At 46.3% G+C, this 13,683-nt stretch overlaps 1 protein-coding gene across 2 annotated transcripts in view; it reads left to right on the forward strand.

Annotated features, from left to right (window-relative positions):
* RILPL2 (Rab interacting lysosomal protein like 2) overlaps positions 1-13,683 on the forward strand; it is a 108,783-nt gene that overhangs the window by 32,455 nt on the left and 62,645 nt on the right. For both annotated transcript variants that reach the window (XM_085636331.1, XM_085636330.1), the window contains exon 2: positions 11,829-11,980. In XM_085636331.1, coding sequence (XP_085492457.1) covers positions 11,829-11,980 — 152 coding nt within the window. The remainder of the gene's footprint in view (positions 1-11,828; positions 11,981-13,683) is intronic.

A 13,683-nucleotide genomic window follows, 5' to 3' on the forward strand; every position in this document is an offset into this window, starting at 1 on the left:
CCAAGAACTGTATTTCACCTTCGAAATTATCTGCTCCGTTCCCTGCCCGATGCATTCCTGTCTAGTAGTTTAAGTAAACATTCTTCCAGCTACCAAGCAAAGGCCCGACTTCTCTGTCTTTATGCAAGTAATTCATAGCCCTGTTACTATGGAAGATTCCTGCCCTCGCATCTAGTGTAGACACTTAGACGCTTGTGCACGCACACACAGTCAGTATAGAATAGATTTTGTCCAAGAGTCCTTCCTTTGTGGATAACATAGTTCTTTAAACATAGGATGTTAGATATGATTTGGGATTAGGTTGACTTGACCCCCCAGACTTCTTGTCTCCACATGTAGAGCTAAATGTCAAGTCCCCCTCACCCCCTAGTTGCACGTCAATCACACGTCATGCTGCTGCGCACGCATCTATACCAAGTATAATCTTATAGATCCACCTATATATGACATCATAACCAATTATGTTCCTTTTTACTCCTCATTACGCCCATTTTCGGTTACGCAGGTGAATCGTCATCTTCCTTATCAATTGTTACGCCTACCGCATTCGCTTCATTGTAATGTATGTTCTATAAAAGTCATTTCTTGTCAATAATGTATGTACTTCACTTCCTGAACCTTCGTGGTGACGGAACTTGGAGCAACCGATTATAATCGTTCATTGGAATAAAGCCCATTCCGAACCTCTAATACCACGGATTCTGCCTCTTATTTACTGAGCTATTTTATTATGTTTCCGTATCAAATTAAGTCCCGGTAATGAATTTTATTTACCACAGAGGGCAGGCCTGGAGCAACCAGGGGAGCCCTTTGGTTCGATCAGAAAGTCTTCAGGGGACCCACAAGCCAACAGGCAAGGGATCGCGAAGACGCCTCGTGAGGAAATCTTTACAGGAGCCCACGGTCACTCGGGACGGGGTAGGGCTCTGATGTTCGGTGCACAACCTGCTGGAGGCTTGGGCCACAAATGGTCCAAAGCACAAGTTCGTAGAACGTCGTGAAGGGGTTGCACTCGACAATAGTGCACGGTACCCGGGTATTGCTGTTCCTCGTCACTCGCGGGGTCCACTCGCCTCAGCTCTGCTGGGGACTCACAATGGCCTTCAAAGTCAGGAAATCCACTTCCGGGGCTGCAGGGACTTCGGACTCCGGCGGGAGCGGGAAAGTTTGCGACCGTTGATTCAAGTTTTTGGTGCCTGCCAAGCAGGGGAGTCACTCCTTGACTCCAAGGGAGATTCTTCCGTCTTCCAAAGGTAGTGGAACATCGAAGGGCCAGGATTCTTCTTGTAAAGCGTCGTCCAGGGATATCTAACTTGCAATGGCAAGGGTTCCCTATCTTATACTAAAAGACAGGGAGGGACTAGCGCTATGACCACTCCTCTGGGAGGGTCAGGGGAGTGGGTGGTTACACCCACTTCCCTTTGTCCAGTTTCGCGCCAGAGCAGGGACAGGTAGCCCCTGAACCGGGTTGAGCTGGCATATGCACAGAGGAGCCTACTGCTCCCCCAGTGCAGGACTTCAAAGCACTCTAGGAGTGCACCCACCCAGCTCCAATACACTAAATCCTGTCTGGAAGGTGGTGACACCTCCCTGTAACAGGATGCCTATTGTTGGGCCTCCTCCACTGCGAGTTTCAGTCAGCAGCAGGAGGGCAGCCCAGTGTCTGTGCTGGTGGCATCCATTTTGTGATGCCAGGGCTCTTTCAGATTTCTACCGTGTTACCTCAGTAGGTACATGTCGTCCCCTCTAGAAGGGTGGGATCATGCTCCCACATCATGGACTGATGTGGGGGTATGATTCCAAGTTGTTTGACACCAAATACAACATGTTTTGATGCAGTTATTCCAAAATTAGCATTTATAATGCACTTACGAGTATATGGTTTAACCGCATCCACAATCAGCCACAGAGAATAGACTCTGCCAGCTGCAGAGGGGTCCTGCTAATGCAGAGGCACCCCCTCACATTGTAAACCAAGCACCCTGCTCTCAGGATTGATAGGGCCTGCCTTAGGGGTGACTGATAGGTTTATATGTGTGTATATGGTGAGATATAGGAACCTATACCTCCGTGAGGAGTGCTAACACTACCTCACCCAGGCTGCAGTAGCAGGCCTGAGGTGTCAGATTTAGTCTGCTTCCCAGGGGTGGCATAATACATGCTTCAGCCCCTGGTAGGCCTGTGAAGTACCTATGCCCTTGGTACCTAAGGTACCATATACTAAGGGCTCATAAGGTACCACAGTATCCAATCACTAGTGCATCTAATATGCACTCCAGTCATTTAAGGGAGTAAGCAGATAGGCTGGGGTCCTGGATAGCAGGATCCCAGCCAGACTAGTCAAAAATCATTCAAACACCAGGAAAAAAGTGGGGGCAACCATGCAGTCAGATTCCACCTTCCTACAGTTATATATACACTGTGTGGTTCTTTTTCATTTAACCTACACTACATGATTAAACTGGATAAACAAGCTGCTTAACACTCCTGGACTAAGCCTGAAGGCTGCTCTCCACAGTTACCACTTTGAGAGCTTTGAGACTCTTATTTTAGCAAACACAATGTTGTATCTACCTTCCAAATGTCTCATCCCTGCCCATAGACACCCAGATAGGACAGTAGACTCTTCAGGAGTCCCATTGTAAGTGGGAATCTTTTGCCCAGTCCTCCTGATTTTTCCCACAGGCTGAACTGTGTTCTTTCAGTTGCTAGTTATAAATTGTGTGCTTTTAAAACCTTCTGTTAGCCTTAAGAAGTGCATTGACTGAGTCATTTTGAAAGTATAAAAGGTCAAACAGTACATTATTATTTAATTTGAAAGAGTAATTTTTTTTTGCTAAAGAGAAAAACAGATTAGAAACACATTTTCTAATGTGGGTGGGAATGGCTCGCACTGATGCTCAGACAAAATATTTTAAAAGAAGCTTACACTATCGTGTTGCATCCAAACATTAGTGGTGATTAAGGGATTTCACATAAATACTTTCTCACAAGAAGAAAAAAAATCTCTTTATGCAGACAACAACTTTTTATAGCTCGACCCTAGGAAACATTACCACATATTTTCCAAGTGTTTGGAGATTATGGCAAATATTCGGGGTAGAAAATAAACTATGAATTATCCATCATGTATAAAAACCAAAGCATGAAATTTGAAGGGGATTTGCCACCGGGTATAAGAATTTCAGGTGTGATATTCAAGTACCTTTGGCTGTACGTCACACCAGGGGCGGATCTGTACCGGAAGGAAAACCTAGAACTGGTATTAATATACTTTCAGGTTGATTTTACTAGATGGCGATCTCTCCAAATAAAGCTACTTGGACAAGCAGCGATTTTTTAAAAAAATGATTATGCCTCAGAAGTTATTATATGTTATTCAAAACTCACCCTTTCTAATCCCAGCGGAGACTTTTTTGGGCCTGGACAGGGAACTACGGTCTTCACCTTGAGACAGGGGGGAATTATTCTGAAAACATTAACATGGTCTGTGTATAATGGTGGGATATTCTTTACAGATATTACAGCGATTAAACGATTAGATATAAGCCCCATGAGATGAACCATCCAATCAGCTAGAGTGATCAGTGATGGAGAAGCTCACATTTGTGCATTATGTATTCGGGGGTGGGGGCAGTCGAAGTTCTTCTAGCAATTCAAATGACACTGTAGGCCTGGCATAAGGTGACACAATGCCTGGGGTGGAAAGGTAAAATCACAAAAGAAATACACCTTTGTGGGAGGGATGTATGCTAAACAAAATGTTGGAGATCTGTTACAGCAGACATCTTCAAACTGAGGTGCGCACCCCACTGGGGGTGCATGGCTGCATTCCCAGGGGGGCGCATATGTCTCAGTAAATTCTTGTAAATTAGGATAGCCTGAAAGCGCAACTTTATTTGACGCGTTTCTAGGCTGTCTTAATTTACATGCAGCCATGAAAGTGCAAGCATGGGAACTGTGATCCCAAGTTGCATGGGAAGGGGGGGGGGGACAAGATGCTGCCACTGCTCCTGCTTCAGTGGAAGTGGGGAGTGTGGGCGAGGGAGAGGGAGCACATTTGTCTGAGGGGTTGGTGGAAGTTCAACCTGTGGTTAAGGTAGGCTGGTCCTTCGTTGTGCAGGGCCCTGTAGGCATGGGCTAGCATTTTGAACTGGCATCTATTGTGGATGGGGAACCAGTGAAGTATTCTGAAGTAAGGTTTGAGGTCAAGGACGAGCCTGGCTGCTGGTTGTGAATGGTCTGAAGTCTGTTCAGCAGCTCTGAGGTGACCGCCACATAGAGGGTGTTGCCTTAATCCAATTGGCTGGTGAGGAGGGCCTGGGTGACGGTGCTGATGGGGAGCCACTTGAAGATTTTTTAGGGCTTGCGGAGCAGACTGAGCACACTGCGTTTATCTGTTTTTTCATGCTGAGCTTGCTGTAAGGTATGATGCAGAGGTTCCTTGCATGTTCTGTGGGTGTGGGAGAGGGCCCCAGTTCTTCTGGCCACCAGGAGGTATCCCACGGGGATGTTTTGCTCTTGAAGATGAGTACTTCTGTTTTGTCCGTGTTGAGTTTGAGGCAGTTGTTTTGCATCCAGCTGGCGACGCTAATCATGCACATGTGGAAGTTGGCTTTGGTATTTGTGGGGACTGCAGATAGGGAGAGGATGATCCAAGTGTCGTCACCATATGATATGATATTCATACTGTAGGTTCTGACCAAGGTGGCCAGAGGGGCCATGTATGTGTTGAATAAGGTGGGGCTCTGAGAGGACCCTTGGGGAACGCTGCAGATGGTGTTCTTTGGGCCCAAGGTGTAGGGTGGATGGCAGACACTCTGGGTTCTTCTAGTAAGGAAGGGTGCAGTCCATTTGAGGGCATCACCTTAGATCCCCATCTGGTGGAGTCGTTTAAGGAGGGTGTAGCGGAACACAGTGTTAAAGGCTGCTGAGAGGTCAAGGAGTATCATGGCTTCAGTTTCTCCCTGGTCTTGGAGAGACCTGATGTAATCGGTGGCTGCAAATAGAGCAGTTTCTGTGCTGTGATTTAAGCGTAACCCAGATTGGGATGGGTCCAGGCAGTCGTTGTTCTCTAGGTGGATGGTGAGTTGGTGGTTGATTGCTTTCTCTAGAACTTTTGCAGAGAAAGGCAGGAGGGAGATAGGCTGGTAGTTCTCAAGCTCTTCCAGTTCTGCAGATGTTTTTTTTTTGAGGAGTTATATATAGCGTGAACTCGACCTGAAGGTATCGAAGCGCTTTACATGAGCACCAGTTGCGTTACAGACGGACACATTAATTTTTGTTTGGCACGGGTAGATTAAATGATTTGCCCAGAATCACAGGATGTTGAGCGGCCCTGCCGAGATTTAAACCCGGTTCCCCAGCTTCGATGTCGACATCTCTAGCTATTAGGCCACATCAGGAGTGACTTGATTTTCGCGTGTTTCCATCCCTCTGGGAAGGAAGCTGAGGAGATGGATGAGTTGAGGTGAGTTCCTTGCTGATTGTACTGTTCCCCAGGTTGAACATGTGGTGGGGGCAGGAATCTCTGGGCGCACCTGAGTGGATGGAGCTCATGATGGTGATGGTGATGGTGGTCCGCTCGGTGAGTTGGCCCCACTTTGTGATCCTTGAGTTTGAGTCTGTGAGGTTGAAGAGGCTGTGGATGTTGGCCATATGCGGTTGGGGGTCAAAGTGTTTGTAGATGGTTGAGTTTTTGTCTGTAAAAGAAGACTGCAAGGGTGTTGCAGAGATCCTGAGAGGGTGTGACAGTGTTCTCGGTTGCTGAGGGAGTTGGAGAACTCTTTGACGATGCTGAAGAGTTCTTGCTACGGTTGGAGCTGGCTTCGATGCAGGCGATCAGGTAGTCCTTTTTAGCGTTTTTCAGACAATGGTGGTATCTGTTTAGAGCCAGTTTGAAGTTGCTTGGTCTTTAGGCACTTTGCTGGCACACCAGATCCTTTCCAGTCGTTTGCAGTTGTTTGGTCGATTTAAAGTCTGGGGTGAACCAGCTGGAGTGTTTGGTGGGTCTGCCTGGGTTGGCAAGTTTGAGTGGGGCAACTATGTCCGTGCATTCGGTGATCCGTGAGTTGAAGTTTTTGAAGGCCATCTCGAGGTTGGAAGTGGGGGTTGGTCCATAGGTTCTCCATTACCTTGCTTGAGCTGCTGTGGGAGGTACTGGTCTGGTTGGTGAGGGTGTCGAGGGTGGTTGTGATGGAGAAATGGACAATCGAGTGGTCAGACCATGTGATTTCGGAGGCATGACTGTACCTGATTCTGTTGCTGGCTGTAAAGATGGGGTCCAGTGTGTGCCCGGCGATTTGCGTAGGGTCGGTGACTAGTTGTGTGAGGTCGAGGTTGTTCGTGCTTGAGGTCTCCGAGGAAGATGTAGTTCTTGCAGTGGATGGCCAGAGGGGCAAAGAAGTCTTAGATGGCCTCGCAGAAGGTGGGCGTAGCCATGGTGGTCTGCATTCCACGGTGGCTCTGATGGTGGTCTTGCTGCCTGTGTTGAGTTGGAAGTTGAGGTGTTCCATGATGGGGTTGTTGTCGTCTGTGGCAGCTGTGCAGTGGAGAGATTCTTTGTGGATGATGATGGCTATTCCACCTCCGTGTTTGTTGATGCGTTCCCAGTGTATGGTCCTGTATCAGTTTGGTGTGGCGGTGGCAATGTCCGGTTCTGATGCGGGGTTGAGCCAGGGCTTGGTGAGGAAGACAACATTGGGGGTGAGGGAGGTGAAGGTGCCCCAGATCTCATTGGTGTGTTTGTGGAGTGACCGAAAGTTGATCAGGAGGCATTGGATTTCTCTTGGCTCAGTAGTGGTGGCCGTGGTCCATGGGAGAGTGATCTGACGGTGCAGGAGAAGCGGCATTGTCGGCAGGCGAAGAGTCCTGCCATTGAGCGTAGGGATGTGCAGCTGCAAAAGTTGCTGCTGTTATCTTGGCGCTGGTGTTACAGTGGGTGGGTGTAGATCCAGTGGTCCTGGTGCTGGGTGAGGTCCAGACGCAGATGGGCACAGATTGGCTTGCTTTTGACGTACCTGCGTTGTGGCCTCAATTAAGTCAGTTCCTGGGAGGGGGTGAGGCGCTGGGCGGGGTCAAGAGAAGGCAAAAAGCTGGAGGAAGAGCGAGCCGGGAGAGCGTGGGAAAAAGAGCGGTTTAAGGGGTGAAAAGGAGGCAAAAAGTTATGGATAAGCTGTAAAAAAGAAGGCAAAAGTTATGATTTGGGGAAGGGAAAGGAGGCAAAAGTTACGGTTAAGGCTGGAAAAAAAGAAAGCAAAAGTTACGATTTGTGGTGGGAAAAGAGAAGGTGAAAGTAAGCACAGATTTGGCGTGAAAAACAAAGGCGTCAAGGAATGGCAGCACGGTGCAGGTTCGAATGGGGGGTAAGAAAGTGGCTCTGTATATACTGTTCCCAAATAGGTACAGTGTGCACAGAGTCCACAGTCCCCAGAGGTTTGTCAGAGGTTAAAGTTAGATATAACCTTACTCTCTAAAGTGGTAGCTTGGTCGAGCAGTAAGGCAGTATCAGAGGACAGTGTAAACCATTTGTTGTACACACTCAGTCAGCAAATGGTCTCACACACTCAAGAACTGAACTCTAGGCCAATGGTTTGTATATAAAAATATATGGTTGTTTTATTTTAGAACCAACAATAGGTATCAAAATATACTTTCTCAGAATGAGATGCTTTAGTTAAATACTTTCAATAGGCAATAGACTTTTGAATATAGTAGCTACAGTTGTTGCAATGGGCAACACAATTTCAAACACAATTATACATTGAGCTCAATGGGAATTTCTATGTAAATGCAATTAGTTACTTTTTGGATTACTTTTCTTACCACAGGACTGGATCCTAGATTCAGTCCTGGGACAGTTCCTCGAAACAGGTGAGTAAAAACGTTCTGGTTACAGGTATGATTTTTAAGGAATATTATTGTATTTTAAAAGTTGACACTTAGAAACTTTTTCACATAGAATCACCAATGTTATCCTACGGGAGGAAATTCACTTAGCAGGTAAGTGGGGTTAACATTACTTTTTCTTACTCAGTGTTGGATCCTGGATCTAGCACTGGTGCATCTCCTGTAAGCAGTTGAAAGAAAACGTTTTTGTTATACAGGCGATTTTTAAGGAATTTTTGTAAGTTTCAAAAATCGACACTTAGAAGAATTTCTGGTGAAAACAAGGTAATGTTTTCCTATGGAGGAAAATCAAGTTAGCGGTAAGTACAGTTGTAATTACATTTTTAAGGGTCAGTGCTGGGCACCAAGATCCAGCACTGGGATCTCTCTTGATAACAGGTGAGTAACGTCGTTTTCGTTATTCGGCTGATTTTAGGTGAATATTTTAAAGTTTCAAAACTCGACACTTGGAAGAATTGGCATCAGTGCGGGTTTAATGTGCTGAGAAGTTTGATACCAAACTTTGCAGTCTTCAGTGTTGCCATCATGGTGCTGTGGAGTTCGTGTTGACGACCTCCCAGCACCATATACTCTTAATGGCAGCACTGCAATTACAGTGCCCAGCCATGGACCTGGGTACTGTAGGGGCACAGGGCTCCTGCACCTGTACCCACACCACTGGCATAGGGCACCCAGTTAGAGGGGTTACTGAGGTATGCCAGGGCAGTATGTGTTGTGGGCATGGCACACAGGGATGGGTGCCATGTCGTCTCTCTGTTTTGTTCTGCTCCAAGACACTCAGCCTGCAAAGGCAGTGTATGTGTGTCAGGGTACAGGGCCTCTAAGGGTGGCACAATAAGTGCTGCAGCCCTTAGGGGCCTTCTCTGGTCACAAGGCCCTGGGTACCTAGGGTACCATTTACCAGGGGCTGACATGTGGCCAGAGATGCCAAAGAGGGTTTAGGCTGTCATGCAGTTCTAGGGAAGGAACACAGGCCCTGGGTACCTGATTGGCAGGAGCCCAGGGCACACTCAGTCAAGGTACATCAGCAATTCAGCAAAAAGTGGGGGCATACCATGCAAGAAAGATGGCACTTTCTCACACCCAGCCATATGTAAATCAGTCTTGACCCTGCGCCCAATGGGACCAGTCCAGCCCGAACTGCCAGGCCAGGTACTCACTGGACTGGAAACAAGCATCCTTGGACCAGTTTCGGGCTTTCAGCCCTCATCAGCCAGGATAGCTTGACTCCAGTGGCATGGAGAGCACGGCACCCACGTCTGCGCATACCCGTCCCACTCAGGGTGACAAATGCAAAATAACAATTGATGGACAGAATGCAGAACAATGTCATACATTCACCCCAGTACAGAGATCTGGGCCTAAATCCATCGTTTTTTGCTCACCATGCTATTCCAGTTTGGACCCAGCCATATGTAAATCAGTCTTGACCCTGCACCCAATGGGAACAGTCCCGCTCGAACTGCCAGGCCAGGTCCTCCCTGGACTGTGAACATGCATCCTAGGACCGGTTTCGGGCTTTCAGCCCTCATCAGCCAGGATAGCTTGAATCCAGTTGCATGGGTCTAAACTGGGATGGCATGGCGAGCAAAAGAACGATGGATTTTACCCAGATCTCTTGACTGGGGGTGAATGTATGATTTATTCAGCATTCCGTCCATCATTTGTTTGTGTAGCACTTTTCACCCTAAGTGGGATGGGTATGCCCAGACGTGGGTCCCTTGCTGACTGTGCCACTGAATTCAAGCTAGCCTGGCTGATGAAGGGTAATACCCAGAAACCGGTCCTAGGATGCTGGTTTCCGGTCCAGGGAGGACCTGGCTTGGCAGTTCAGTCTGGACTGTTCCCATGAGGCAGAGGGTCAAGACTGATTTGAATATGACTGGGTCTAAACTGGGGTGGCATGGTGAGCAAAAGAATGATTAATTTAACCCAGATCTCTTGACTGGGGTTGAATGTATGATTTATTCAGCATTCCGTCCATCATTTGTTTGCGTATTACTTTACAAAAGGGGCATCAGGGCACATATTCTTTGCTAGCATTAGAGACAAGAGTGCGTTTGCTGCAGTGAATGAGCAACATATGGGAGCTAATTTGTTCCTGAAAGGTAGAGAGAGCCTGTTTAAAGATTGGAATAATGGCCACGCATAGTGGGAAAGGGTGAAAGAGGCAAAAGAGACAGCCTGGTACTCAGGGTTGCAACTATCATTGTGCAGCAGGTGCTATTCCACTGGGGCCCAGGAGTGTGAGGGGCTCACAATACTCCCAATTATGGGGAGCAGTGTTTGTTGATCTAGTTATATTTTTGTTTGATATGTTTATTCTTTTATAAATATCCCATTTAACCTCTTCAGTGCCCCGCCCTTTCCACGCCCTGTGCCGGGCGTTTCATTAGCGGGCGGGGTTCATGACGAGATAGTCTCGTCATGGGCACAGCGCAACCGCGCTCCATGATGAGACTATCTTGTCATAGGCACTGAAGGGGTTAATATGGATCATGAGCTACAGAAATAATCTCACGTCCAGCCCCCTATGCTCAGCCCTCCCTCCAATCCTTGCCATAAAGCCCTGATGCATCATCAGAGGGAGGATGCAATCAAGTTACGTCTACGCCTGGTCCAGCTGGAATTACTCCACAGAGTGTATTATAATAGAAGTGGACTATATAAAATGGGGAGGGCTCAGCAGACCGCCTGCTTGAAATGTGAGGTGGAAGAAGCCACCTTCATCATACAGTCAGGGGCTGCAATAAGTTGCAAGAAAATTGGCTGATAATCCTTTGTGAGTTTGGTCGAATCCTAGCATGTAATATTCCATCAGTGCCCCAGTTTGCTATCCCGGGAATACTGAATGATGCCGATTTACCAGGTCCAAACTCACGTTTTGTTATGTTGGTTCTAATCGTTGCAAAAAAAGATTTGGCAAGGAAGTGGGCTGCACATAGCACACCAACCATACATGAAGGGCGTGCAGGTCTAGATATGCACATGGAGGTCAAAAAAGTAACTTTTATGAAAGCAGAGGTTATCCCCGGAAGTTCCTGAAAATTTGGAAATGGTGGAGGCACTTCTACAGGCTGGGGAACCAAAGGATGATACACTATAGATGTTGCCGACACAATTAATGAATGGACTGTTTAACTAGGAGTGGTAAAAGGAGAACTCCGAGAGATGGATAGAAGAGATTGCTAATTTCAAACATGCCGATAAAACTCTACTCGCATGGGAGAAATGCTGGGATCTGTGTCCACTTTTGTGTCCCAGTGTATAAAAAACTGTATTTTATACTGCCTGCATGTAAAACCAGAGGTCTCAGTCACGAGTGTTTCTATGCATTTGGTAATTAAAACCAATAAAAAGGTTGTTTAAAGCCTACTGCAGTAAAATAAGCTTAGCACAATTAAAGAATGAAGTACAGGGTTGCTTTCTGCCTACAGTACATGGACGAGGTAAAGAGCCAAGCGTGTGATGACTTAGTGTATTTTTCAGGTGTAAAATAATCCCATATACATTGCAAGCCAAGCACTCCATTGGAGGTGGAATGATACATCAGAGAGTCAACAGCATGAGGTGAAAGAGTAGTACTCCTCTGGTTTAGCCAATGCCTACTCTGTGTATATTTTAAAGAACTGGTAAAAACACGTCTTGCAGAAAGTGGTGCTGCCAACCCAAACCTAACTGGTCTGGGTTAAATCTACAACTGTTTCTCTAAGAGCCCCGTTTTCAACTTGCCCGTTTTAGTCCATCTGCTGTGCTATAGTTATCATTATATTTAACTGTGTGTTTTAGATTCTTCCTAAAGTGGAAGCACTACATAAGGTGGCACATTTGAATCTACAAATAGTGCATTCAAACTTGACATGATAGCATGGCCGTCATTCTCTCCTCACAAGCTAAACAAAACTCCTTTTCTTTTAAAGCTGGATCTTGGGACAGACAAAATGGTTGTAGATCTTACAGATCCCAACCGCCCTCGATTCACAATGGAGGAACTGAGAGCGGTATTGCAAGAACGTAACCACCTGAAGGCTCAACTTCTTGTCGCTCAAGAGGAACTACAGTGCTATAAAAGGTGGGTTCCAATATTTTGTTTTTCCCAGTTGTAGGCGTTCTTTATCCATGAGAGGGCACATCATGTCATCTTGTCATCAACTCAATGGTGAATTATGTTGCTACTGTTCTGTTTGTATCTGCACAGCACTCTTCTTCTAATGTCGTGGCCTCTTAGTTAAGTGAGATATCTTAAATGTCCATTGTGCATGCCTTTTCCCAGAATTCTTGTTACATTAGAGATCTGAGAAGTAGACAAACCAGGTTCTGAAGAATTAGCTGTATGGTAGAGGTGAGTTTGTGGATTTATGGTTCTTCTGCGGTTTAGAGTGTGTGCTTTTGTGTGTATGTTTGTGTTGGTATGTGTAGCTTGTATGTGTGGTCTGCGTGTCTCAATTGTTTCTAATTTCAGAGTGGGTACTCTAAGGTGTGTCATGCCCACCACAGGTTTTGTTCAATTTATGCATGTTAGTTGGAGAGGGTGCTTTTGTAATCGAATGTGTATTGAATGCTAGTGCTAAAGTGGTGAGGGTTTTATGTGGTGCGTTTTAGAAACCATGTCAATGGTAGGTGCATGCATTGGCCAGTGGTTTGTTTTGGTGAGGCATGTCGAGCCTAGAGTAGCGGCAAGTACATTGCCAGCAGGTTGACCCTTTTTTGTTGAGCTGCTTATACCCTACGTGTGGACAGCAAAAGAGTGTCAGTGGAGAAGGGAGTACATGGAGGGCTTAACGAAGTACAGGAAAGGGGCACATTGTAAGTAGGTTGGCCTTCAGCAAACCGGTCACAAATAGCGTAGGAGTGTAAGTGGACCTGGGAGTGTACATAGGCAAGGAAAGAGAGTAGTGCAGATGCTTTGCTGAAAGCAGCACGTTGTCATTGGGTTAGCCTTTGTAGCAATGGTTAAGGAGGAGTCACTGCATTTTATGTGCTGTCTGAATAGACTATGGTCTTGGGCGACTCATTTTCAGGCAGAGCTACTTCATAATGAAGGATACATTATGGTGGGGTGCTGCGATGTATTTGTAGTAGAAACAGTGGCACTGCTGAAGGGGACAACCACAAGATAAACCACAAGATAAAGAAACTGGCCAGAGGTAAAATAGCAAAAGCTGATGAATTTAAGGCAAAGAGTGGGGCACCTTGGCAACTTGTAAGTGCCCCCTGACTGGTTAAAGGTGACGTTATCACATGAAGAAGGGGTACAACATATTCTACTGTACCCTAGTGCTTATTTCCCCTTTAAATAATGTACTTTATCTTCCAACAAGAATCCTGTGATGAAGTTCTCACTGAGCTTCTTGATAGAAGCCCATCCCACAATCCTTGATTGTATTTCTAAATGATACCTCCACTGGAAAAAGAGCTGAACAAGGGGTGCCTGAGCTCCTAACTCTTTTGAAAAGAGTGGGAATAGATATTTGAATCAGTAGTGTGTGCTATTTACCACCAATTTCTGCTATAATTTCTTTGGGATGATACACCACTTGTTAATTATGATACATCATCATTATGATGCTCCTTCATCGTCACTCTATCCTAAGGAAAAGGTGGTGAGATAGTTTAACCCTTTGACTGCTGAGCCCTTTTTTGCCTATTTGGGGTACTTTGCGCTTAGGCCTCCAGAACGTTTTTCCGCAGAAGGTATCCATGTCAAATTTGCTCCTTTTTTCCCAACATCATGGGGATTCTAAAGGTACCCAGGGTTTTTGGATCTAGGGGACC

This window comes from Triturus cristatus, chromosome 11, assembly GCF_964204655.1.
Source record: "Triturus cristatus chromosome 11, aTriCri1.1, whole genome shotgun sequence".
Lineage (NCBI taxonomy): Eukaryota > Metazoa > Chordata > Amphibia > Caudata > Salamandridae > Triturus > Triturus cristatus.